The sequence below is a fragment of the Rhineura floridana genome, chromosome 5 (genome assembly GCF_030035675.1).
Source record: "Rhineura floridana isolate rRhiFlo1 chromosome 5, rRhiFlo1.hap2, whole genome shotgun sequence".
Classification (NCBI taxonomy): domain Eukaryota; kingdom Metazoa; phylum Chordata; class Lepidosauria; order Squamata; family Rhineuridae; genus Rhineura; species Rhineura floridana.
In genome coordinates this window covers 170169950-170197382 of record NC_084484.1, presented here as the reverse complement: position 1 = coordinate 170197382, position 27433 = coordinate 170169950, and the positions used below count along the sequence as shown (strand labels likewise).

Sequence of the window (27433 nt, the reverse complement as noted above, 5' to 3'; positions counted from 1 at the left end):
ATATAAGTTTTTGTAAACATTGTTTGGTTGGACAACTACATGGCAACATATGGATAAGCGCAAATTTGAAAAGTTAGTTGTGTTTTGGTTCTCATATTGTTTTGGAAAGTGCGAATTTGATAGATTTGGGTTTACATGGAAAATGAATAGAATTTCTCCCCCATCCCTAGTGATGGATAACGTGGCAGCATTTGTTTTCTTCTACATCTGCAACAGGAGGATTGTGTCCAGGCTCTAGTGATCCATGCACAGAGAAACCCTGTCCTGGAGATATGCAATGTGTGGGCTATGAAATCAACCGGAGGCCTTTCATCTGCCAATGCCCTCCTGGGAAACTAGGAGAATGCTCAGGTACACATTTTGTTCTGTTGCTGTATCATTTTGTTTGAGTATCAAAAAAATGTGTTGTGTGGCTTGTTTAAAACCACCTCAGTTATTCATTGCAGAAGTTCAACATAGATATGAAGAGAGGGCAAGGGGGAATTGCACTCTTCTACTCTTTCAAGCTAGTACTTGAGTTGGTTGAACTTTAAGAACAGGTGTTTTTAAATTTTAAGAATTTGCAAGCTTTTCAAGCATCTGAAGAAGGAGGGGGGTTGCTCTGAAATGTGTTGAGCTTCAATAAAGAGTTTTAGATCAGTGTTCTCTGGTCACTGAGCTTGTTCTCCTTTTTGTTTCACTTATCTAAAACCTGTCAATTTTCCTATAAATCCTCCTTGCCCCTAAAGGACAGGAATGACATTTTCAAGGTGACATCTACATTTGGGGAGATTTTGGCCAATACATCCTTGAAGCAGGGAAGTGCCCTGTGTCAGAGCTGGCAAACCTTTGTAATATGGTGCCCTTGAAAAAAATGCACATGAACATTTCTTTTGTTACTATGTCTTTTTAAGTGTTTTTTACTCCATTCTTCAACCAGAAAATGTCTCCAGAGTGGTTTATAACAATCACTAATAAGTCAGTCCCTGTCCTTAGACTTACAGTCTAAAAGACATAACATAAAAGGAAAATGGATTGGGAGGGAGAAGAAAAAAGCAAACTCAAGCATTATTTAGTTACAAAGTTTGTACGTGTTCTTACTAGCTGGGAGAGTCATGCTAATGCCATCCAACAACAACCACCCCTTTAGTTGCCCAACCATAATAGATTCTTACTGCATTTTCTAATCTATAACTTACTTTTAAGTATTTTAAATACATACACACAAAATTTAAAACAGTAATAAGAAGACAAAATAAAATCTTTTCATTAACTTCAGAACTGGACCCCAGTGTAAGAATCTCATGAAGCAGAGAGATTGTATATTTGCTTCCCAATGGAAAACGGGTGTAGTACAGGGATAGACAATGTTATGCCCTCCATATGTTGTTACATTCCAATTCCCATCAGCCTCAGCCAACATGGCCACTGGTCAGGGATAATGAGATGTGTGGTCCAACAACATCTGGGGACTCAAGGCCAAGGAAGGCAGACCTTTTCAAGCAGAGTTGTAAGGCTGTTCATGGTCTTCCTGCCCACCTGTAACTGCCAAAAACATGGGGGTTATCAAGCGCTTGGCAGGCTGTAATACATCCTTCACCAACCTGGTGCCCTCCAGATGTTTCAGACTACAACGCTGATCAGACCCAGCCAGCATTGTGTAGGCTATACTGGCTGTTGCTCAAGGAGGGCACCAGGTTGGTGAATGCTACCATAACAAGTGGCTGGCTGGTAAGCTCTATTGAGCTTGGCAGGCCACAATCTGTACAAGGCTTCCGTGTGTACACAAAAGTGATAACAGCAGTAAAATAATAAAAAAATTGATATCTAGTTTGTTCTCTGCAAACAGAATGATCTCATTTTATGCATGGTAATAATTCCTATCAAGGAACATCCCCCCCCCCCCATTAGTGAATTAATCTTCCTTAACATAAGGTGTGCACACAAGAGGGACGAGTTTTTAATCCGTCGAAGATAGGCTTTTTCTACCTTGTTTTTAAGATTCTTCTTTATCAGCTTTGTTAACCATGCATCTTCCTTAATTAATTCCCCCCTCCGGCAAACAGTAGGATAATCTCATGCGTCTTACTTCAAAATGTAAAAAATTTAAAGCCTACATTTCTTTTCCAAATGGTTTATTTCAGGACACACTTCCCTTAGCTTTTCTGGGAATAGTTACATCAAATACCGGGTTTCTGAAAATAGCAAGAAGGAGGAATTCAAGTTGGCTCTGCGTCTGCGGACTCTGCAAAGCAATGGGATTATAATGTACACCAGAGCAAATCCCTGTATAATTCTGAAGGTAATTAAAAGAAGTTTATCTTTTCCCGCAGTTATTTTACTTGATTATGTGCCTCCCTCTCATTGGGCCCTCGCTATTGGGAATGCTGTTCCCATTTTAGCTGCGGATGCAGAAACTTCTGCACTCTCAGGGTTTGGGTGTGGGTTTTTTTAGGATAATGAGGAAAGAAACCACAGCTTCAGCAACAACGAGGGAACTGTCTCATTGTTTCTGATAGTTGTTTCCATTGGAAAAGAAAAAGCCTCCTGAGGGTATAATGTGCAACAGCAAGACCAGGCAACTTAATTTTGTGCAGCGTTGGCAATACCTGTCAAAGCTGCCTTTAGTTACATGGGAAGCTGCTTTGGTCCATTTACCTCAGTATTGGCCACATGGACTGGCAGTGTTACTCCGGGGCTTGACAGAGGACAGTCCAAGCTCTACCTGGAGATGCTGGGAGTTGAACCTGGGACCTCCTGTGGGCCAAGCAGATGCTCTACCACTGAGCTACAGCCAGGGCTGTGGAGTCGGTACATCAAACCTTCGACTCCGACTCCTCTATTTTTCTACTGTCCGACTCTGACTCCTTCATAAATGGCAAATGTATATTAACTAGTAATAACAAATTTACTGTAGTAAAATGGTAGCACAAGGCATTTCATCACCACCACGTGAATCATCAGGCTAGATTGATAGAACATAAAATATATTTATTTGATTAAAATTTCTGAACAAGAAAACTTTCCTAAATTCCTATGAAAGTTTTTATTTTGAAGTCAGAGTCAGTACATTTCTACCGACTCCATCCAAAATTGCTTCCGACTCCACAGCCCTGGCTACAGCCCTTCCCCAAGGTTAGAACGGTTTATCTGCAGTGTATATCTATGCATTAAAGCTTTTCTTTTCACCCTGCTGTTCAATCAGTAAAGGCTCCCAGAGCAGCTTTCCGTGGTCAGTAAGTACAAGTCAGTCCCTGCCATCAGACTTAGGGCTCATTCACACAGGAGGTAAACTTCGCAGCAAAGACGCAGCTTTTGCCATCATGATGAATTTGCAAGGTTCACACTTCCTACCTTCAAATCTGCTGTTTTCCTTTCACACAAGCAGGTATTCCTCTGAAAATGTTTAGTTTCACTGTTTCCTTGTGGCCCTACCCCTAATTTTACATGCTTACTCCCTCCGATGTACCGATATTGCTAACTGAGATGGGGAAGGTTTTTTTGTCAGTTTCATGGTTTCTTGTCAATGGCATGCCTCTCCAGGCTTCAGCTAGGAGAGTGTGGAGGTGCAATTGGCACAAAACTGTATTAAACTGAATAGAGGGGGGAGTGAGTGAAAGGCAGCTTTTGCAGGCGGGAGCAAGAGAGGGAGCTGACAATGGGGCATAAGAGAGCCCGCACATTAAAAAAAATTGAGTGCCTACACGGAGGAGCGCAGCGAACCTGAAACGTTTTTTCCTTTCCTTTTCGCATTAAAATTGGATTGGTTTGATATGGGAAAACTGTGTGATAGCTGCTGATTGCCTGCAACGTCATATGAACCATGCAAATTAAACGGGGATGCAAGTAGCACCAATCTCACAGTAAGTCACTGTGTGAACCAGCTCTTAGAATCTAAAAGACATGGCATGAAAGGAAAGGGGATTGGGAGGGAGAAGGGGAGGAACAAACTCAAGCACTAGTTCTTAGTTACAAATTTCTCACCAGTCTAATTTCTGGCAAAGTACAGAGAAGCACGTGCCTTGCAGCTGCTCCTTCTCTTCTTGATGGATGGGGCCAGGCCGGCCTTCTCCTTGCCATGATATTCTTCCTGCGAAGCAGGGGGAGCAGCCTCCTGATGGCTCTTGGTCCCTCTACTTTTTTGATGACTTTGTTCCCTAGTCCCTAATAGGGGAAGCAAAAGTCAGCAGCAGCCAGGAGTGGGGGCTTTTCAGCAGTGGCCCCAGATGTAATATACTCTCCTTCAGGAGTATGATTATGTATTCCCCTAAAGCCCATTTACTTGGGAAAACTCAGTGGAATTACAAACTGATGTTGTCGGTTTTGAGAAGTAGGTGCTGGTGTAGTTAGCTTTTATCAAAGCTATTGTGACATTTTGTTTGTTTCTTTTAATTGCAGTAAAGTACATGCTTTACATGAAGAAAGCCACAGGTTCAATCCCAGTTTTGAAAGGATCAGAAAGCAGATGATGTGAAAGAGACCCTCTAGCTGAGAGTCCAGAGAGCTGCTGCAAATTAGAAAATTCCTGAGCTCCATTGTCTGACTTTGTATAAATACGTTGGGGGGGGGGATTGGCTGAGAAGAAAAGTAAGGCAGTGTGGTGTAGCGGTTAGAGCGTTGATGTGGGACCAGCAAGAACAAGGTTCAAATCCCCACTCAGTGACCTTGGCCAGTTATTGTCTCTCAGCCTAACCCTACCTCACAGGGTGGTTGTGAGCTTAAAATGGAAACGGAGGGAACTAAAGGAAATATATAGGGTTGTGTCCAGTGTGAGCCCTACTCTGAGTAGACCCATTGAAATTAATTAACATGATTAACTTCGGTTCAGTGGGTCTACTCTGAGTAGGATTAGCATTGGATACCACCCAATAATAATAATAACAACAACAACAACATTATTGAACCGGGGGGGGGGCTGCCAGGAGATAGCTGAAAGTAAAGGAGTTTTTTGTCCCCCCTTTCTGCTAAATTCAGAACTCCCACCCCCTTTTGTATGTGATTCGACCAGCTCCATATTTCTGCAGATGAAACAGTTGCTGTTACATCTCATTCAGTGAAACGCCTCGCCCTCTGCCCCAGTTTTTCTGCCTACAAATGTGGTGGAGAATTTTGAGAGGCCATCTGCACACAGGTCTGGTCTCATGCCCTTCAGAACTCTTGATCTTCATCCAACAGTGTAGGAGGACTGTGTTGTCAGGTGGGAACAGGAATGTGTGTGGGGGGGAAATACCACTGGTGCTATATCCTTGCCATCGGTGGCACCTGGTAATATATACGCAGCCTTGTTCTGTAAAATTCAATACCGACGGGCGTGAGATAGTCATACGTTACCTCCGTCAAGGCTCACCTGAAACTTACATTGCTTCAACTGCAAGAAGCCTTGGATGTGATCCCAGGTGCAGCAGGAGCTGGAGAAGTCATATTTTAATTAAATCTACCATTTTGCTCAAATGAACCTGAAATGTAATCCCACTAACTAAATATTCCCCTAGATGAATGGGCAGGCACCATTTTGCATTCATGAGCTGTGACTGCAGATGGACTCTGCAAGTCTAGGGAGGTCCCAAAAGGACCATTTGATGGTTTCATTGGCAATGTTGATATGCAGAAATGGATGGCATCCAAGCACCTTAGCTAGGCGAACGTTCTAAAATGATATACAATGCCTATTCATCTCATTTTGCTTATTTGGTGAAGCAGTTGGAGCATGCCAAGTTGTATATCCCCTTAGAGGTTGCTTCATATCTCCTGCTTGGTCAATATAATGAGGTTTTATGTGGATGCACATATAACCTCTTTTATATGTATACCAGAGAGGGGAACCTTTTTTTAACCCGGCAGGGCAACCTCCCAGGGGTCACATATCAGTAGTGCCTGTGGCAAAACTGGGTGTGGCCAGGCACACACCATCCTTCATCTAGGCGAACAAGACACATTATCTCAGTTCAAGGACATACTCCAGCCTGGTAAAATCACTAGAGGAGGGCCACATTTGGCCCCCAGGCCTGAGGTTCCCTACTCCTGGTGTATATTGTGCCAGTCCCCACCACTGAGGTTCCCCATAATGCTGACACCTGAACAGTGCAATGAACAGAAAGTGGGAAATCCATAAACCTTTATTAGCAAGAATATCTGAGGCACTAAGAAGGCAAATGGAATTGGCACAAGCAAATGGGCAATCGAGAACAGCAAAAGGGAGGAAGAATAGTGGCAAACGTCATACCTTGCATGTTGTGCAAATGGACTCTCAAAATTGTCCACCCTATTTGTGGGCAGAGAAATTGGGTGGGCCATTTCACAAAATTTGTCCAGGGGAAGGAGGGTGGAGAATATTTGGAGGGAATTCTACAAAGTGGCTTTTTTTCCCCTAGGGGGAGTAAGAAGAAAACTCTGAGAAATTTTCTCAGAAAAAAATGTCTCCTGAGAGACTCTGACTCAGCAGTAACATATATCTTGCATGTTGAAGTTCCCACGTTCAGTCCTTTGCATCGCCCGGTTAAAAAGGAACCCAGATGCAACCCAGAGGAAGACCCCTCTCTAAGACCCTAGAGCACTACTACCAGTCAGATGAAATAGCACTGGACTTGATGCGCTGGTAATCTGAAGCTGCTTCATACACTGAGCATTTACTGAGGAATAGCCACACTTCACTCTAATTTTACAGGGCATTAGGGTTGCCAGGTTCCTGGCGTGAGACTGATCCTGTATCTTTAGGAGAAGAGAAAGTCAGCCAAGTGCAGGTGTTCTTGCAACTCTGTAATGGGAAAAACCACAAGGGGGAATTCTCCCTTCCCTCTGCACAACTTTTAAAGATACAGAAGACCTCTTGGTTGCCAGCCCCCAAAAGGTCTTCTGTATCTTTAAAAGTTGTGCAGGGGGAAGAGAGAATTCCACCTTGTGGTTTTTCCCATTACAGGGTTGCAAGAACACCTGCACTTGGCTGACTTTCTCTTCTAAAGATACAGGATCAGTCTCAGGCCAAGAACCTGGCAACCCTACTGAGGGCATCTGCACAACATCATGAGCAAAGCACCCCCTCTAATGGTTTCCTTGTTCAGGAACTCAGAAAATCTGACTTCTTTTTGTTTTCTATAGCTGTGCAGTTTCCCCATTTGTGCCCAGCCTATTGTACTCCTGTTCTGGATGGTTATGATCTGTATAGTTCACTGTAGCCATTTCCTAGATTGCTCTAGCCATTTCCTTTCCCATGGTGTGCCTCTTCTCTCTGGGATTCAACTCCATCACTTTAATCTTTCCCTTTTCAAATAGTGTTGCCTTTATATCTGGGGGGGGAGGGTCTCTACACCCACTTCCCACTAAATTGAAGGGGGGTCATGATCTGGAGTGCAGTTTGGGGGGGGCATACAATAGTCCGAAAGAATATCACCAACTTGGATGGCTTTAAGAAAGGATTAGACAAAATCATGGAGAATAAGTCTATCAGTGACTACATTCTACCTCCAGTGTTGGAAGCAGTTTCCCTCTGAATATTGGTTTCTGGGAATCACAAGTGGGGAGTGTGCTGTCTCACTCAGGTCTTGCTTGCAGGATTCCCATAGCAGCAGCATCTGGTTGGCCACTGTGAAAACAGGATGCTGCACTAGATTGGTCTTTGTTCTGATCTAGCAGATTCCTTCTTTATCCTTACATTCTTAAATGGTTTTCTTGCACTGTGGCTAGAGACAGTAGTAATGTTGAAAAGAGCATGCTATTACTGTTCTTGCCTGTCACGTGGACATTCCATCCCACCACTGTTTCTTATGAACCTGCTTCACAAGGTGTGGTAGAGCTGCAAAACCCTGCAAGCCTTCTTGAACAGACACGGCAGCACCATTAAAGGAAACAGGCTAACATAGGAACATAGGGAAGCTGCCTTATATTGAATCGGATCCACTGGTCCATCCAGCTCAGTATTGCCTTCTATGATCAGCAGTGGCTTGCAGGCAGGGGTCTCTGCCAGCCCTACCTGGAGATGCCGGGGATTGAACTTGGGACCTTCTGCATGCAAGGCAGATGCCCTACCACTGAGCTACAGCCCTTTCCCTAAACTCATATTCTCTCTCTCTTACTGCCATCACCACTCTTAAGAACTGTGAACTGTCTCCAGCCTGTGAGACCCTTCCGCACGCAGTTGTCTTGGCCACAGCCAGTGATGTCCTCAGAAATGCAGCCCACACTTGAACCCAGTCACAGGCTTGCCATTCTTCTTATTCATGAAGCACTTAACATTCAGCTTTGCACTGTGCAAAGAGTAAGACAGAATGGCTGCCAGTGCAGTTAACAATCAAACATGTGGCACAAAAGGAAGGGATAGGAAAGGAAGAAAAGAACAAGAAAATGCAGTGGGTTCTGCTAGATTAGCATGATGGCCAAGTGGAAAGGCAGCTGATGTGCTTCTTCACATACAGGTTACAACCTGTTCCCTCAGCATTCAGCAAAGCCTCTGCTCCCTCTGTGTCTGCTTGCTTTTGAATTTGTCCTTCTCAGCTTCCTCCTGCCTAGTAGCTTCACATGTAGCTTCTTACTCTCCTAAGAAGGAATCTAGGGCCTGCTTTAAACAGTTCTTGGGCTGATGCTGCAAACTATGATGGAGAAGAAACAGCATATCCATCCCCTCTTCTGTAGAACCCTTGAGGTATTTTCCTGGTGTCCACAAACCTCTAAGCCTAGACACACACATACTGTCCCTGTTTGGTATTTTTAAAAATATGTGTGAAATAGGAATAGTTTTGTGGTCCTATTTCTTAGCAGAGATATAAATGCAAGCAGCGGGATGAGAATCAATCAGTCCACCCTTTCCCTCAGACACAAATAATAACAGACACAATCTTCTTAAGTAAAAGATAAAGAATGTTTACTCATGACCCTTCATATGTTCAGGAAACAGGCTCTCGCTTAGATGAAATAAAAGGAGTCTCAGTCCATGATAATGGTCATCTTGGAGAGAAGCATGTGCATGCTTCACTCTCCTCAGGCTTAATGGAGAATATGCAAAAACTACCAGACAAAGGAGGAGGAAGAGAAAGCCAGGTAACCCCACCCTTTAGGAAGTTACATCACTGGTAAACAGGTACATGGAATAGTTCCCAAATATCCCTTAAAGGGAACATGCAAGTTTGCTTATTCCAACAGTCTCCTTGGTCATGAGGTGATGTGAGTGATTACCTTTTTCTCCTTGTGCATAGATCTAAAAGAGGAAGTTGGAGAAGTGACACTCTTTCCCACTTCCTCTTTCACCTCTGTGTTCTTTTTTAAGGCTCAGATTAATTCTACTATATGAAACTTTTACCAAGATCCCTTGGAAATGTGAAGTATGTGTGCACGTACCTTTTCTCGTCCTGTCTCTGGAGGTAGGGGGTGATCAGTGGAAGGAAGGAGGGAAAGTGGCAGAGGGAGTGGCGCCCATGGCACTTGTTCTAAAATCCAGCTGTGCCCGTAGGTTTAAAAAGGTTGGCATATGTCATACATGGCATAGCTGCTCCACACGAGAGCTTCTACACACTATCAAAAAAGGGAGAAAAAAGACAACAGAGAAATGGGACCTTTGTATTTATGGGCTGCCACATCGAGGTCCCTTGTCACTCATGTTATGTCATGTGCATGGTGGAGAGGAGGGAGGTATAGCTGTCCTCTTCAGCACAGATTTCAGTGCTGACCCTGTAAGTATCTGAACCAGGGCTGTATATCTCTTCTTCCCCCTGTATCAATCAGCACACATCCTGCACTCTCCCTTCCCCTGTGGATTGCTGCAACTGGAAATGTCACTGAATCTTGCCACACTTGGCCCGGTACATGGTAGATGGGGCAAGTTATGCCCACCTCAAAGAAGAGCTGAGACAGACACTAGGAAAAGTCCCAGCAGGGACAAGGAGGAATGCTGGAAGAAAACAAAGCAGGATGCCACGTTCTAGGAGCAACATGAGAGGGTTTGCTCCATTGCATAGAAGTAAAGAAGAGCCAGATTGCAGAGACAGGTGGAGAAATGCAATGGGCTGTGATGGCTTCTTAGGCTTAGGAGGCACAGTGATCGTATTGTGAAGTCATCTGCTAAAATAAAATTGTCATGGCAGTTAGCTCTTCATTGATAGCTGGTCCTGTACAAAATTGTATATGTGAATATCCCGTGAGCAGCTTAATGCACTCAAAAAAATGCTGGTATATAATACCTACACATGGCTGGTATAAAATCAGTTAAACATAACTCCAGCCCAGCGATGATCAGAAATGTGTGGATGGGTCTGTGTGCGTGTCTGCAGCTGGTACTGGTCATGGTGCTTTACGGTTTTCCTGCAAAGCGTCAGAACAAACGTAAGGGCACATGGAAGCTTCATCTTCCTGACATTTTGCTTTCCCTTTGCAGATTGTGGACGGCAAATTGTGGTTCCAGTTGGATTGTGGAACTGGCCCGGGCATCCTGGGAATTTCTGGCAGGGCTGTTAATGACGGAAGTTGGCACTCGGTCTTCCTTGAGTTGAATCGGAATTTCACCAGCCTGTCGCTCGACGACAGCTACGTGGAGCGTCGCAAAGCCCCCCTCTACTTCCAGACGCTCAGCACCGATAGCTCGGTTTATTTTGGAGCCCAGGTGCAGGTGGATAACGTCCGAAGCCTGACGGACAAGAGAACGACGCAAGTCTTGAGTGGCTTTCAGGGCTGCTTGGATTCTGTCGTCCTCAACAACAATGAGCTGCCGTTACAAAACAAGCGCAGCAGCTTTGCAGAAGTGGTCGGCCTGACTGAGCTGAAGCTTGGCTGTGTGCTCTACCCTGATGCCTGTGAGAGGAGCCCGTGCCAGAATGGAGGGACTTGTATGAGCGTGCCATCTGGTGGTGAATATCTTACATTCAGCCTTACCTTTCTGGAGGATGGGGGGGAAGGAGTTTAGTTGAGCTTTCAGTTTCCCATTGACAGTAGTATGCCATAGGATTTGGGTTTTTTTTTAAAGCTATAGAAATAGGTTGGAAACATCCAGTTCCTTCTTCCGTAGAGCTTCTTGGCACAGAAGTACCAGGTTAAAAATCCTCCCTGTTAATCTTCATTTAGCACCATTGTCCCAGCGTGGTGCTTGCAACCCTGACTGATAGCACTGTAGGGTCAGTCGGCATTTACAGCAGTCCTTGCAGCAGGACCTTCAGAGTATGGTAGGCTGGGTCACTGCTGGGCTTGTGCCAGCAGAGGAGCTTTCATGAGAATGAGCACATCCATTTGGATGCTCTACATACAGCTGTTGTGCACACACACCCCAGTATGAAGGAGTTAATTCTCACAAATGGCCTCCCTCTGTGTGGTCAGTTGTGTGAGGGTCACTTCAAAAATGAACTGGCCCATAGAATCATGACACTAGATAGATCCAATAGCTTTTCTAGTCCTATAACAATGAAAGGGAAACTTGCATAACCGGATATGTATCCAAGCTGGATATGCATCCAAACTTTGCTAATCTTATTTGTGCAACTGGTGCCTGCAACAAAATGTTGCTGCAGCTCTTCATCTCTAACAGGAGTGTTCCTGTTTAGGGTTGTAGCCAGCCAGCCATGCCCTCCTGTAAAATGCTATAAGCCAGTGGGTTCCCAATTGTTTTTCCCCACAGACAGCTTGAAAATCTCCGAGGGTCTTGGCGCACCACTAGACAGTTTTTCTGGCTGCTGTAGTAACCGTGGCACACTGTGCTAGATGCTGTACGATGTTTAATTGTATTTTTATTGCTGCTTTGATTTCTTACCTATACATATAATATTTTTGTAAGCCGACCCTCATCACGCAGCGTGACGGCAGCATTCCACGGGGGTGTGGGGGAGACATGGCGGGTGTGAGGCAAGTGTGGCAAGGGTGTGAGGCAAGCAAGGACAGTGGGCGGGCAAGCAAGGCAGGCATGAAGCGAGTGAGCAGACAAGGTGGGAGAGCGAGGCAGCCCGGGTCAGCCATGGAGGAACAGTCAGGACAGCCCCGGATAGCTCCTCATCCGCCATTCTTCTCTGCTGTTGCAGCCCTCCACCTCAGTGATAGCCTCAGGAATGGAAGGCAAGGAGAAGGAAGCGGCGAGAGAGCAGGATGGTTGCTGAGGCGTTGCCCCAGCCACTCCCCACTGTTCCTGTGTCTCTCACCTCGGCTGGCTGCCTCCCTCCTCCTCCTCACAGGAGAAGGTCTAAAGGGGAGGAGAGGAGGAAGCTTGGTGACCCGTTTGGGGGAAGAGGAGGAGAGGACCCTTGGCAACCCATGTGGGGGAGAGGAACCTGTTTGGGAGTCCGTGTGTTAAGAGAGGGAGTCCAAGGTGTTGGGAATCTCTGTGGGCAGTGTTTGTGAGCCCCTGAGTGTGTGTGTGTGGTGTGTGTGTGGGGAGTTCCAGGACATGGGAGTCCATGTCCATGGGAGTGTGTTTGGGAGTCTGTCTCACTCTGTGTGTGCTTGGGGAGATGCAAAACATGCAGAGGCAAAGCCCCTAGCATATTGTATTTTATTGTATAATAATTTAAATTTCATAGAATTCAATTTGTAATACAATAAAATACAATGTTTAAGAAATAAAAGAACCAAATAATGCTCTTAAAACTCAATATGGATATTTAATGTGACGGATGCGCTGTCTCTCGTCTTTAATTCACAAATCCATAGACCCACCACGGACCACCTGAATGAAGCTCGCAGACTTCTAGTGGTCCACAGTTTGAGAACACCTCCTGTAAGCTGTAAGGCGCTGAAGTGGGGTGTTCCCTCCTCCCTTACCAGTTTTCTTGTCCAGCTTACACTCAATATTCCATGGCTATTGAACACCTTTAGTACACATTCAGTTATTCAGTCTTTGCCTCTGTCGTTTTCTTTTCTACTGCTGCAAACTTGAGCATGCTGATGCGCCCCCTCCCCCTCTTGTTTCTCAGTGGCTCCAAGCCTTTTGGCTCTCCACACCTGAGTTTGTTATTAGGAGGAGTTCCTCTTCAGATGATTAGAACATTAATGCTATACCTAGATGTAGGAGAGGCAAGAGATGCATTTGCTGAAATGTCCAGATTGGTCCCAAGTCTTGAACCACCCAGGAACTGGATTTGAATTTCTTACGACCAATCTTTAGCTTTTGAACTGTAATGTGGCCTGTCTTGGAGCCCTTCTCAGTCGGCCACTTTTCCTGCACAGACATGCATTAAATAGAAGATATGCTATGGAGGTTCAGGGGACACCTCAACATTGCCAGGGCTTCAGACATAGGAGTAGGGTCCATTGAGGGAGGGAAGGAAACATGGAGAACAGAGGAGAGATGTGACTCAAAGGGGAAACTGTAGAGTTAGCAGACAGCCAGTTTGCCACATCACAAGAACACAGCACATCTAATTCAGCATCCTGTTCTCACAGTGGCCACGTAGATGTCTATGGGAAGCCTGCAAGCAGGATCAGAGTGCAATAGCACTCACTTCCAGCAGTTTCCAGTAACTGATATTCAGAAGCATACTGCCTCTGATAGGCGTTGTGGCAGGTAGACATTGATAGTCTGATCCTCCATGTATTTGTCTAATCCTCTAATCCTCTTTTCAAGCCATCCAAGTTGGTGGCCATCACTGCCTCTTGTGGGAACAAATTCCATAGTTAGACTATGTGCCATGTGAAGAAGTACTTTTTGTCTGCCCTGAATCTTCCAACATTCAACTTCATTGGGTGTCCCTGAGTTCTAGTGTTATGAGTGAGGGAGAAAAACGTTATGCTATCCACTTTACCCACCCCATGCATAACTTTATACGCTTCTGTCATGTTGCCTCTGACTCGCCTTTTTTCAAAACTAAAAGACCCCAAATGCCACAACTTTTCCTTGTCAGGGAGTCGCTCCATCCCCTTGATCATTTTGGTTGCCCTCTTCAGAATCTTTTCCATCTCTACATTGTCGTTTTTGAGGCCGTCAACAGGACCACCGGTAAGGGTGCAAGTCATTTCTGCTTCAGTGGTCAGACTTGGAGCAAGACCTCCACAGGAGTAATAGCCCGCTCCCAGTAAAAGGCCTTCTTTGAGTAAGGGCCTATTCACTAGTGATGTAAGGGAGCCAGAAAACGGGAGTAGCTGCAAAGCAAAATATAAAAGGGAGAGGAAGGGGGAAGCTGAGGTAGAAAAATTGTTGTGATTTCGCATTGTCAGAGAGGGAGCCAGGATGTCTGGGAACAGAAGGAACTTGGTGGTGATAAGCTTCTTTTTCTCCAGCTGAGGCCAGAGGGACTCAAGACTCCCTTCCACATGTATGCGCAATCACTTGTGAAGTCTGTTAGAAGCATGAGGTTTCCCACTACACACAAGTGCACACAGGAAGCTGCTTGCCTCATCTAGGGATGGAGGAGGAATCCTTTTTAAACAGATTTATACACAGAACTTGGCAGTTCTGACCCAACCGAGCTTTGTCCGCATCGGACTGCTTCTTGCATCAAGCGCCTGTGCGTTGTCAGGGTTTATTAAAAAAATTATATGCAAAAATATACATATATAAAGAAAATGTATAAAAGAGCCAAGCCCCATGAGGTACTATATTTCTGCAGCATAATTTTATAAGCACTAATAAATAACTATTTTTATACAGTTAGATGCATTATTGTATGTATCGGTTTGTGTGCTGCTTATTTTAGGAGATTGGAATGTATGTGTATATAATATTATACATATAATAATGCATATTATATGTGGGAATTCTTCACATTTTTAGCTGAGCCATTAAAAAAAACCTTCTCATCAAGAGAAGGCAAAAATTAGAAAAAATCTGTGCAGATAAGCTCGACATGGAGATCTTCAGACAATTCTATCCCTGTCCGTATCCTGTTTACTTGTGGCAAATAAAGCATTCTTTTTTTGTAAACACTTGGTCTTTCCCAACATAGATAACACCTGTTTGTAAGAACACATGTGAAGGAACCTTAAGGATCATTTCCCCCCTTCTTGGTGCATTAAATAAACATGAGTAAGACTAGCTGATATGTTTGTAGTATGTCATAGTTGAGGAGCATTCACCATTATTTATTTATTTATTCACCCATCCTCCCAAAGGCTCCCAAACAGTGGTCCATGGACATCCAGAGATTTGTGAGCTTCATTCAGGTGGTCCATAGTATCTCTGCATAAAATAATCATATTGATTTTTTATTGTTTTTTTATTGTTTTTTTAATTGGGAGGAAGTGTGTCATATAAACAATAAATAATATTATTAATTTCTTATCTTGCATGCTATGGTACTACAATTTGAATTCTATGGAATACAAATTGTAATTCAATAAAATACAATATAAGAAATAAAAGAAGAAAGAAAATATAATTAAAAATTATACAGCATCTAGCACAATGCATTACAATTGCTCCAACAGGCAGAAAAAAAGCATTAAGTGGTCTGAGAAGTCCACTGGCAATTTTCAAGTGATCTTTGGGTTGGGGGGATACACATCTGATCATTTTCATATTTCTCAGTCATTCATCTTGGGTAATTTTCCACTTGCTTTGGGAGCCAAGTATTTGGGAACCAGAAATAATCAGAGAATCGTTGCAAATCATTTGACTTAATTGATCTGGGCATTGGCCACTTGGTTGAGTTTTGCAGCAATTTCTGATTTCCATTTTCACAAGAAAATACATGCTGTTGATGGGTGGCAGAAGATAGTTCTGGACTAGCATCAATTTCCCCCAGTGTAGCTACACATATGCGACTCGATCCCAGTTTTGTCATGTTTTGAGAAGTCCCGTTGAAATCAGTGAGTCTCAAGTTAGTCACATGTACCTTAGGTACAGTGATTTCAATTGGTCTCCTCTACACACAAATAAACCTGGAACCAACCAATAGTGGACTATTTCTCACATGTGTTTCAATGGGCCATTTGTTTAGTCAGGGTTTAAATCCGGTAAGGGATGTGGTCTGGTGAGGTAGTGTGGCCTATAGGGAGAGTCCCGAGGGCTTAACAGAGAGGCCTAAAGGACCACATTCAATTCCCCAGACCTGAGGTTCTTCTGCTCTTTAGCAAGGATCAGGAACCTGGGTGTTGCTGGATTACGACTCCCACTATCCCTGCCTATGGGCCATGCTGGCTGGGGCCAACGGGAGTTGGAGTCCCACAACATCTGGAAGACCTCAAGATCCTTAAACTCTACTCTATAGCCGTCCTGCATGACCCTGGTTCCATCTTTGTAGTTCTGCCCCATTTGGTTCAGAAAATCCCTCTGCAGTATGAATATTAACACTGTCTAGTTTGTTTTGGTTTAATGGGGAATGAGTTGAGGACATGTCGGCTGAAGTGAAGATGGTGCCCAGAGAGCTGAAGGAACTGAACATAAAAGCATTAGCACATTAAACAAGTAAGGACAGCAGACTTGGAATTTAATAGGTGGCATCTGGGCCCATGTCGGCACTAACTCGTGTGTTTAAGAGTTCTTTATCTGCAAACAGAAGGTTAAGAAAAGAGAGTACATAGGACCCAGCAAGAAAAGAATATTAATTCAAAAGATGTAGAAGCTTTCAAGAAAATTGCTAAACAAGATTATTTACGTCCCTGGGGAGTGAGGATAAAACAAATGCCTAACTTTTAACTTGGATGGCATATAATAAATTAGGTCAAGCATTCACTTGTATGAATAAACTAAGTGAAAAGGGGGAAAACAGCTCCTCTTTCTATTGATTTTGCTGGAGTCTATTTACACGATCAGTCAGCAAATAGCATGATGTGCAAATTGAAACCTTTCTAACAAATCACTTTAGGATAATTTCCCCCTTCCGTCCTTCCTCTGACAGAGTTCCATATTTCAGATTTACATTGGCTGCTGAGAAGGAAAAGGGCTATATACATACATCTCCAAATGATGGGTTCATTTTATTATGAGAAGCATATAAACAGCTCAGGTTGGAATGGCTTGCTGCTCTATTCTCTGCTCCAGGGCTACTTAGACCTGCTATTGGAGAGCAAGTGCCCTGAGGGAATGTTTCAGCACGCATGCGCTCTCTGTCTCTCTCTCTCTGTCTCTGATTCGGAAATCTGTTTGCTCAGAGATGGGTTTTTTCCACTATCTCAGCAGTATATGTAAATAAAGGATTGTTATGGTGCCATAATTCTAAAGCAGTGGACCCTAACTATACATCAGCCAATCTATAAAGCAATCTACTGGGACATTGTCATGACCACTCTCTTCTTTTCCCCCCACCCACTCTGCATTCCAAAGCAAAATAATTTGTTAGCCCAGACAATCCTCTGCACGTAAAAAGGGCATACATAATTAAATGGGGTTAAATGGAAGGTCCCTATTCAGATGCCCTCAAATTGCAGTAGACGGTTGAGTGTGGCAGATTATTGGGCTTGCTAGAAGAGACACAGGCAGCAGCCACAATGGAATGGGGCTAAAGGCCTTTTGCACACATTGCGCAGCCACTGTGAACCTGGGATTGCCACTGAAAACGCCAGGAGCCATTTGCTGCACAAATCGGTCTGTTTCCAGTCTGTGTCGATTTTCCTTGTGCTCACCCATCAGCCAATGCTGTCCCTTTTCCACATTAATCTGCGAATGTTGCTTTAAAAAATCCACATGAAAATTTGCATCTGAACACATTTTTTAAACCAGATTTTCCCTTAAAATAATGAATTTCCAGATGGTTTTGTTTTTCCTTCTTGAAGCTTGCATTTTTAAAATGTTATTTTCTAGTTTTTTGTGCTGAACAGCGTCCAAAAATGGCAAACACCAATGGATAACTAAGAGGACAGTCTAAACCCAAGATCTGCCAAGATAACTCCCTTATTCCCGCTCAGCCAGCATAACTCTGAGCTGAGGCTTTGCTGGCTCAGCTGAGGCTTAGCCAGTGGAACTTAAGCTGGCTGAATTTACACTAGCATAAGTCCCCCAAAAGGGGTGTGGTGGGACGAGGCAAAGAGTCTTACACCTATTCCAAACCTCTTTCATTTTGGTCACATCAACTGGCAACCTGATGGAACTGACGCCAGCAAGAAGTGTGGTGCAAATCATACTATTCTAAAGTCTTGTTTTCATTCTGATAGCTTTGGGCCCAGGGCAATTTAATTTAAGCCACCGTAAATTCCAGCATCTTCCTCTATTTAGGATTTTTCCGTAAGCTCTGATTTGCATTACATCATAATTCTCAAAGATCAAATTCCTCACACTTCCCTGGCTCCCTAATAGGTATGTGTGGATCGTGCACATGTCTATAAACACAAGCTTCTTCTGATCGCTTGTTCTTCACTCGTTCACTTTCAAGCACACTCCTTATATATAAAATGCAATTTATGAATCAGACCTAAAATACCAAGCAGGAGGCAAAATCATGGGCTTATTCCATTGCAGAAAGGAAGTCTCCCTTTCAGAAAATGCTTAAACCAAAGCATTGGATTTAGTTTATGGAATTAAACAGATTTACATCAGAGTTGTCCAGTTAGCTGGCTTATGGACCTAAGCCTTAAATTGCTTTGTTTTCAGCAAAAAGGATAAAGTAACTGAATCAAGTCCTATTTGTCCTTCCTGTGTAGGTCACTCACATAGCTCTATGCGGTGTAGCGACTGTTCTTGTCTGTAAGACGCGGGTTATAAATGATTAAATATCCCTTGAAACCATATTACAAAGATAGGAATTCATACATTGGCTTCAGTCAAACAAGCCAGTTTTCCCAGATGGATTGGCAGTGGGGTTTTTTTTAGAATATCTGAAAAAGATATGGGGGGATTGATTAAGTCCATTGACTTCCATGGGCCTACTCTATGTCTTAGCTGGATATCACCCATTGGCAGAAAAATGGCACTCGCTATTCTCAGCAAGATCCTTTTCACACATTATAAACACATACCGCCAACCAAATATAGACGCAACTGTGCAAGTGATTGATGGCACATGTTTCTGGCATCTGAAGCTGCTCCCAGTTTTCATTTACACATGATGATGAAATCGGTTCTGCATTTCCCATGGCTGTGAAATTCACCATGTGCATTGACTAGAATTTGCATTCAGTTTAAAAGTGGTTCTCTTTTACTTTTTATCTTTCATCAGAAACATTCACAAATAACACATTCCAAACTGTAAAGCTTTATTGGAATCACTGTTGCAACCCACCCACCCCCAGTTCATCTGTTCTACGCAACTTGTGACCCACTAAGCAGAATATAGCCCACCAGCTACATATGCAACCGAACAGAAGCTTGATAAACTGCAGCCTGCTAAAACAGCATTCAGCTTGGGGAGAAGGTCACAAGTTGTGCAGGCTTATTGTAGAGCAGGTGTAGGAAACCTGTGGCTCTCCAGATGTTGATGGAACTACAACTCCCATCATGCCTTGTCATTAACTCTGCTTGCTGAGGTTGATGGAAGTTGGAGTCCAGCAACATCTGGAGAACATTGCAAATAAGAAGGGCCAGCTATTATCCATAAGTATGACAATTCTTTGACAGCGTTCCTATGATTTAAAAAACTCTATTTTTTGTTTTTAAAAGTCACCATTGGCCTTCTTTTATATTAAGCTTAAATGGACTTCAACATTTTTTTAAAAAAAGATCATAATCAACATAAGATCTCTAGATCTAAAATCATTGTCATTTAAGGTCTTTCAGATGTGACATTTTTCTTACAGTGAGACTGTATTTAACCAATGTGTACTGTTATTGCTTAGAGCAGCCTTTCCCAACCAGTGGGCCTCCAGATGTTGTTGGACCACAATTCCCATCTTTCCTGACCATTGGCAATGCTGGCTGAGGCTGATGGGAGTTGTGGTCCAACAACATCTGGAGGCACACTGGTTGGGAAAGGCTGCCTTAGAGCTTCTGAATAAAAGTTGTTATACTCCAAAATCAGAAGTATTCCTAAATCAGCCACTAGAGGGAAATAAAGTCCCACTTACGAATGCAAACCATCCAGTTGTATTGTATCCTGTTTGGAGAGTAATCTCTGATGCTTTTGCTATTTGTTTATTTATTTCTTTATATTTATTTTTTAATCTTAGGCTATCAGTGCAGTTGCCTCTCTCAGTTCACCGGGCGAAACTGTGAGTCCGAGATTACAGCCTGCTTTCCAAATCCTTGTCGCAATGGAGGGTCATGTGATCCCATCGGCAGTGCCTTCATCTGCAACTGCAAGAGTGGATTAACAGGAGTGACGTAAGTAAGACTGAACTTTCAGCATGCACAAGATTACAGGTCTAACATCACCAATCAACAACATCATGCAGCAGGCTGGGAAGGAAGCCCTGAATAGCTAATGGCAGTCAGGGTGTGAGGCCCATTGGTCTAACTCAGCCTTCCCTGACCTACTGGCCTCCAGACAATTTGGACTGCAGCACCCATCAGCTTCAATCAGGATGGCCAATGGTCAGGGAAGATGGGAGTTGTAGTCCAAAGATCTGGAGAGCATCATATTGGGGAAGCCTGGCCTAACTCTGGATTAACAATGGGCAAGAATTCTGCTGAATTCAGATTTAGCACCAGATTTTTCAATGATCCACATATTCTCCATCTTTGCAGAGTGAGCCTGTTTGCTCTGATCTTTGTTTGGCCTGATGAATCACGAGTTGTACAGGCTGTTGTTTCTTTATTATTACTACTATTTAAAATATTTTTAACCTGCCCTTCACTGCAGTGCGATACTAGGGTGGGGTACAAGAGGTTTGTTGTTGTTATGGGCCTTCAAGTCGATTATGACTTATGGCAACCCTATGAATCAGTGACCTCCAAGAGCACCTGTCGTGGACCACCCTGTTCAGAATCAATCCATCTCGTTTGGCTTTCCTCTTTTTCTATTCCCTTCTGTTTTTCCCAGCATTATTGTCTTTTCTAGCTTTATCTTTAAAGCTTTAAAGGGGGATTTAGACAACTTCATGGCAGAAGAGCTGGTATAGCACAGTGGGGAGGAGAGCCTGGCTGGGAGTCCAGAGTCTGTGAGTTCAAATCCCTGATTGTGTCTCCTGGGTGTCAAGGGCCAGCTAAAGATCACCCTGCAGTGAGTGGCTCAGGGGCTACCTGCCCTGCCACCTGGGCAGCCATGGGCAAGCTGCATAGTCCCAAGGAGCCCAGTTGCCCCCCAGTCAACAGTTGCGGACAAGGCAGGGGCTGGCTTCTGCAGCTGTGGCAAGCTGAGCAGGCCCTAGCCAGCTGGGAAGGACTAGCCTCAGAGGGAGGCAATGGTAAACCTCCTCTGAATACCGCTTACAATGAAATCCCTATTCATAAGTCGGGATCGACTTGAAGGATATAAACTCTACAGAAAGAATAGAAGCAACAGAAAAGGAGGGGGAGTAGCGTTATACGTCAAAGACAAATACACCTCTATGGAAATCCAAGAGAGCGAACAAAGGGGTCCAGTAGAGACCATTTGGGTAAAAATAAATGGAGAAACAAATAAAACCGACATGGTAGTAGGTGTCTACTACAGACCCCCTGGCCAGGAAGATGTGGTAGACGAGGCCTTTCTCAAACAAATCTCCAAAATCTCAAGGAGGCAAGAAGTAGTAGTGATGGGGGACTTCAACTACCCGGATATCTGCTGGGAGACAAACTCTGCGAAGCACAAAGCCTCCAACAAATTCCTGATGGGCCTTGCTGATAATTTCCTCTTTCAAAAAGTAGAAGAAGGAACAAGGGGATCGGCAATCCTGGACCTGATCTTAACTAACACGGACGAATTGGTCACGGGAATTAAAGCGGTCAGTACCTTGGGGGAAAGTGACCACATAATGCTGGAATTCGTGATTCTGGGGAAAGCCAAAGAAGAATATAGTCAAACATGGACCTTGGATTTCAGGAAAGCCGAGTTTTAGCAAGCTCAGGGAAATGATGGGTAGGATCCCGTGGCTAGATAAACTAAAGAAAAAAGGAGCCCAAGAAGCGTGGGAGTTCATGAAGAACGTATTACAAAAAGCACAATCGCAAACAATTCCAAAGAGGAAGAAAAATGGAAGACATTGGAAAAAGCCAATGTGGCTACACGGAAGACTGGTGGAGGAGGTAAAAATAAAAAAGAGTATGTATAAAGAATGGAAGAAAGGACGCATCACCAAGGAAGAGTACCGACGAGCGGCTCAGGCTTGCAGGAATAGCGTAAGGAAAGCTAAAACCCAGAATGAGCTGAGGCTGGCGAGGGAAGCGAAGAACAACAAAAAGGGGTTTTTCAGATATGTTCGAAGCAAGAGAAAGACCAAGGAAACGGTGGGACTGCTGCTCAATGAGGATGGCAAAATGTTGACAGATAACAAGGAAAAGGCAGAACTGTTCAACACCTATTTTGCCTCCGTTTTCTCCCAAAAAGGGAACAGTGTGCAACCTTGCATCGGTAGCAATCTCAGTAAGGGGTGGGGACTGCAGTTTGAGATTGATAAGGAGATAGTCAGGAAATACCTAGTTAACCTAAATGAGTTCAAATCTCCAGGGCCTGATGAACTGCATCCCAGAGTATTGAAGGAACTTGCGGATGTACTCTCGGAACCTCTTGCCATCATCTTTGAGAAATCCTGGAGAATGGGAGAGGTGCCAGAGGATTGGAGACGGGCAAACGTCGTCACACTCTTTAAAAAGGGTAAAAAAGAAGATCCGGGGAATTACAGGCCGGTCAGTCTGACTTCAATACCGGGAAAGATATTAGAACGGATAATAAAAGAGTCCATTGGCAACTATCTAGATGACAATGCTGTGATTAGAAGGAGCCAGCATGGGTTTGTCAAGAAAAAATCCTGTCAAACTAATCTCATCTCTTTTTTTGATCGGGTCACTAGCTTAGTAGATGGTGGAAATGCTGTAGATGTCATCTGTCTAGATTTCAGCAAAGCGTTTGACAAAGTCCCCCACAACCTTTTGATTAGCAAACTAGTCAAATGCGGACTACATGGAAATACTGTCAGGTGGATTCACAACTGGTTGGAAAACCGTACTCAAAGAGTGGTCGTAGGTGGCTCTGCTTCGGACTGGAAGGAGGTCTCAAGTGGAATGCCACAGGGTTCTGTCCTGGGGCCGATACTCTTCAACATTTTTATCAATGACTTAGACGATGGGGTGGAGGGAAGCCTTATGAAGTTTGCGGATGATACGAAACTGGGAGGGATAGCTAACACAATGGAAGACAGGAATAAAATCCAAAGGGACCTGGATAGACTAGAAAATTGGGCTGAAATTAATAAAATGACATTCAATAAAGACAAATGCAGGATTCTGCATTTAGGCCACAAAAACAAAATGCACGGGTACAGGATGGGAAATACCCGGCTTAGCAGTAGTGCGTGTGAGAAGGACCTTGGAATTGTAGTGGATCGCAAGTTGAACATGACCCAGCAGTGTGATGCTGCGGCAAAAAAGGCAAACGCGGTTTTGGGCTGCATAAACAGAGCTATAGTTTCCAGGTCGAGGGAAGTAATAGCCCCACTATATTCTGCATTAGTCAGGCCTCATCTGGAATACTGTGTTCAGTTCTGGGTGCCTCATTTTAAGAAAGATATAGAGAAGTTAAAGCGGGTCCAGAAGAAGGCGACGAGGATGATAGCCGGTATGGAGAACAAGTCTTATGAGGAAAGGTTGAAGGAACTTGGCATGTTCAGTCTGGTGAAGAGAAGGCTGAGGGGTGACATGATTGCACTCTTTAAGTACCTGAAGGGCTGTCACATAGAGGAGGGTACAGATTTGTTCTCTGCTGCCCCAGAGGGTAGGACTAGGTCTAATGGTTTTAAGTTGCAGGAGCGTAGATTCAGATTGGACATTAGAAGGAACTTCTTGACAGTAAGGGCGGTTCGGCAATGGAACCGACTGCCTAGGGAGGTGGTGGGATCCCCTTCACTGGATGTCTTCAAGCAGAGGCTGGACAGCTATCTGCAGGAGATGCTCTAGCTGTGGATTTCCTGCTGTGAGCAGGGGGTTGGACTCGATGGCCTACAAGGCCCCTTCCAACTCTATGATTCTATGATTCTAAGGCCATCCATTTCCATTCATGGCAGAAGAATCTATCAATGGCTATTAGTCATGATGACTATGTGGAATCTCCATGTTCCAAGGCTGTTTGCCTCTGAATACCTGGTGCTGAGGGGGAACAGTGAGGAAGGACTGTTAATTCCATGCCCTGCTTGTGGGTTCAATAAAGGCATCTGATTGGTCAGGGTTGGAAACAGGATGCTGGACTAGACAAGCTTTTGGTTTGATCTACCAGGACTCTTCTTTTGCTTTTACTAATCATGCTTCTTCCTACTACTCTTCTTGCTATGTTAGAAAGCTCTGGTAGTATAGTATCTAAGAGGGTATGTTATAAATCAGGATCGTCCTAGTTCGACTCTGGCCTCACCTGAGAACTCACTAGGTGGCATTTGGTCACCCTGCCACCTTTTACCTTTCTCAGCAAGCTGAACCCTCCCCACCCCTACGCAATATGAGGATAATAATATCGGCCTTCCGAGCAGCATGGCTGGAAGCATTACAAGAATATAAAACTATGTAGAGCACTTTGAACATTAAACAGGCTTCACATTATGAAAGGGACGTTTGGAGGCAAGGCGTAGAAGCATCTTTCCTTGGACAATTTGGTTCTTATATGTTACGTTGGACAGCTGTTAAGAAGAGGCAGGCTACACCAAATGAAGCCTACCAGCCACATGTTGTGGCCTGTCAAGGGGCTTAGTGGGTGGGATTCCTGGGGTGCCTAACCTCTGGTGGCCACTTGACAAGTGGTTTAATGGGTGAGATTTCATGAAGCAGGGGTGGCTAACTTGTGGCCCTCCAGATGTTGCTGGATTCCAGCACCCATCAGCCCTTGCCAGTACTGACAGGGATAATGGGAGTTCTAGCCTGGCAACATCTGGAGAGCCACAGATAGCCACCCATGAGTAAAATATATAGAAGCAAAAGGGAGGAGTTAAAGTCAGTGCGTGCACACACAGTACTAACTGCTGAAATCTCTAAATCATTTGTGGGGAACCTTTTCCAGCCTCAGGGCTGCATTCTTGTCTGGGCAACCTTTTGGAGGCCAATTGCCAGCAATGGGTAGGACCAGGGGCAAAAGTGGGCAGGGCAATGCATGGAAATTTTATGTTCCTTCACACACCCCTCTCTGTCCTCCATCCGGGCAAGCAGGGGTCATGGTCAGCGTTCAAGGCCACATTCCAGGCATGCAATAACACTCCAGGGGCCTACAAAGCAGGGCTGGTGAGGGGTGTGGCTCAGGGTGGCATGTGGCCTGAGGAGAGTGCCAGATAGAGAGGCCTTGAGGGGCATGTTTGCTCCTTGAAGGCCTGAGGTTACTCATCCCTGTTCCTACCCACCTCACATATTTTCTTTTTCTTTCCTTCAGGTGTGAAGACGATATTAATGAATGTGAGAGAGAAGAGTGTGAAAATGGTGGCTCCTGTGTCAACGTATTTGGGTCATTTTTATGCAACTGCACTCCTGGATATGTGGGCCAGCACTGTGGGCTGAGACCAGTGGTTGTCCCTAACATCCAAGCCGGCCATTCTTACGTGGGCAAAGAAGAGCTGATCGGCATTGCCGTTGTGCTTTTTGTCATATTTTTGTTAATAGTCCTCTTCATAGTATTCCGCAAGAAAGTCTTCCGGAAAAACTACTCCCGTAACAACATCACCTTGGTCCAAGACCCAGCTACTGCCGCTCTGCTTCACAAAAGCAACGGGATCCAGTTCAAAAACACGAGGAACAGTGGGGACAGCCGCAACATCTATCAAGAGGTGGGACCACCTCAGGTCCCCGTGAGGCCAATGGCCTACACCCCTTGCTTCCAGAGTGACTCCAGAAACAATTTGGACAAGATAGTCGATGGCCTTGGGGTGGAGCATCAGGAGATGACAACTTTCCATCCAGAGTCTCCTCGGATCCTAACAGCTAGGCGAGGTGTTGTAGTGTGCAGCGTGGCCCCCAACTTACCTGCTGTGTCTCCGTGCCGTTCCGATTGTGACTCCATTAGGAAGACCTGGGAGAATGGCTCTGAAAGTGAGTAGTTCAGGCAAAGGCAAACATGGGATGTGTGGTCTTGTTTTTCATAGAATAATAGAGTTAACATTCCGCAATGTTAAATTGAAAATAGCCCCCCATGTCATTCTGAGGCTTCCCATAAGCTCATTTCAAAACAAAACCTTACAAAACTTATAGTCCTGAACTCAGAAACGCTTGCTTAACAACCCTGTCAATTTTCATGGCGATACACAAAACAGTCAGAGAGAATAGACAGTTCAAAGTGTGAAAAGAGAGAAAAAACCCTCAGACTTTTTTCTCTGTTCTCATAATCTGTTGAAATTCATTAAAAATCAGCCATGTTCACAGAGTACCTGTAATGCTGATACTGACCTTGCCCCATACTCTGACCTTCATCTTCTGCAGTTGAAAAGTTGAAAAAATGCCTGGCTGATTTTTAATTAATTTAATAAATTTAGGCTGGAACCTGCTCAGTAAGAACCAACTGTCAGTGTTCTAAAAGCCTCACAGCTGCTGAGCTTAGCTAATCAGGGGGCCACACCCACACCAGACTTTGATTTCATGTGAGACAGTCATGGCTTCCCTCAAAGAATCCTGGGAAGTGTAGTTTGTGAAGGGTGCTAAGAGACTCCTATTCCCCTGAGAGAATGGTTTAACAGTCAGCCACTCTGACTGAAGATCTGTGAGGGGAACAGGGCATCTCCTAGCAACTCTCAGCACCCTTCACTAACTACACTTCCCAGGATTCTTTGAGAGAAGCCATGACTGTCCAAAGTGAAATAAAGGCCTGGTGTAGATGTGGCCAGGGAAAGCTTTGGTTTAAATTTGGGTGGGAGGCTTCATGTGCCTGCTGTAGAATAAAAAGGTGGGGGAAAGCCTGAAAAAGAATGATTCTGTTTACAATGTTTTCCTTTTGGAAAGGAAAGGGGCTTCCCTTCTGCCCAGTGCCCACCCACCCAATCTCCTCCCCTCCCACTCCCTGCCCCTTTCCTGGGTCAGTGTTGGACTACGACCTGGGAGACCAGGGTTCGAATCCTCACACAGCCATGAAGCTGAATGGGTGACCTTGGGCCAGTCACTGCCTCTCAGCCTCAGAGGAAGGCAATGGTGAAATCACCTCTGAATACCATTTACCATGAAAACCCTATTCAAAGGGTCGCCATAGGTGGAGATTGACTTGAAGGCAACCCATTTCCATTTTCAAACATGATTGCATAGAAATAAATCCCATTGAACTCAAAAAGTATGCAAATGATCAAACCCACCCTCCCTTCTCTTCCCTCCTATCCCCTCCTCTTGCCCCTTCCCTCCCCGTTCCTTTGCCCCTTCCTCCCCATCCCCTTCCAATCCCCTCTTTCCCCTTCCCACTCCTCCCCTCTCCTTCCTCCTCCCCATGGTCAGTTTTACCTAGCTTAAACATGATTGCACAGAAGTAAATTCCATTGAACTCTATAAGCATGCAAATGATCAAACCTGCCCTCCCCTCCCCCTTCCTTTGACCCCCTCCAATACACTCCTTCCCACTCCCACTCCTCCTCCCCCATGGTCAGTTTTTCCTATCCTAACCAAGAT

General features: G+C 44.5%; 1 protein-coding gene across 12 annotated transcripts in view; it reads left to right on the top strand.

Moving 5' to 3' along the window:
* The window catches only part of FAT3 (FAT atypical cadherin 3), a 697764-nt gene that overhangs the window by 652669 nt on the left and 17662 nt on the right, over positions 1 to 27433 (top strand). For all 12 annotated transcript variants that reach the window (XM_061628858.1, XM_061628860.1, XM_061628859.1 and 9 more), the window contains 5 exons: positions 217 to 351; positions 2124 to 2281; positions 10340 to 10808; positions 19915 to 20068; positions 25227 to 25879. In XM_061628858.1, coding sequence (XP_061484842.1) covers positions 217 to 351; positions 2124 to 2281; positions 10340 to 10808; positions 19915 to 20068; positions 25227 to 25879 — 1569 coding nt within the window. The remainder of the gene's footprint in view (positions 1 to 216; positions 352 to 2123; positions 2282 to 10339; positions 10809 to 19914; positions 20069 to 25226; positions 25880 to 27433) is intronic.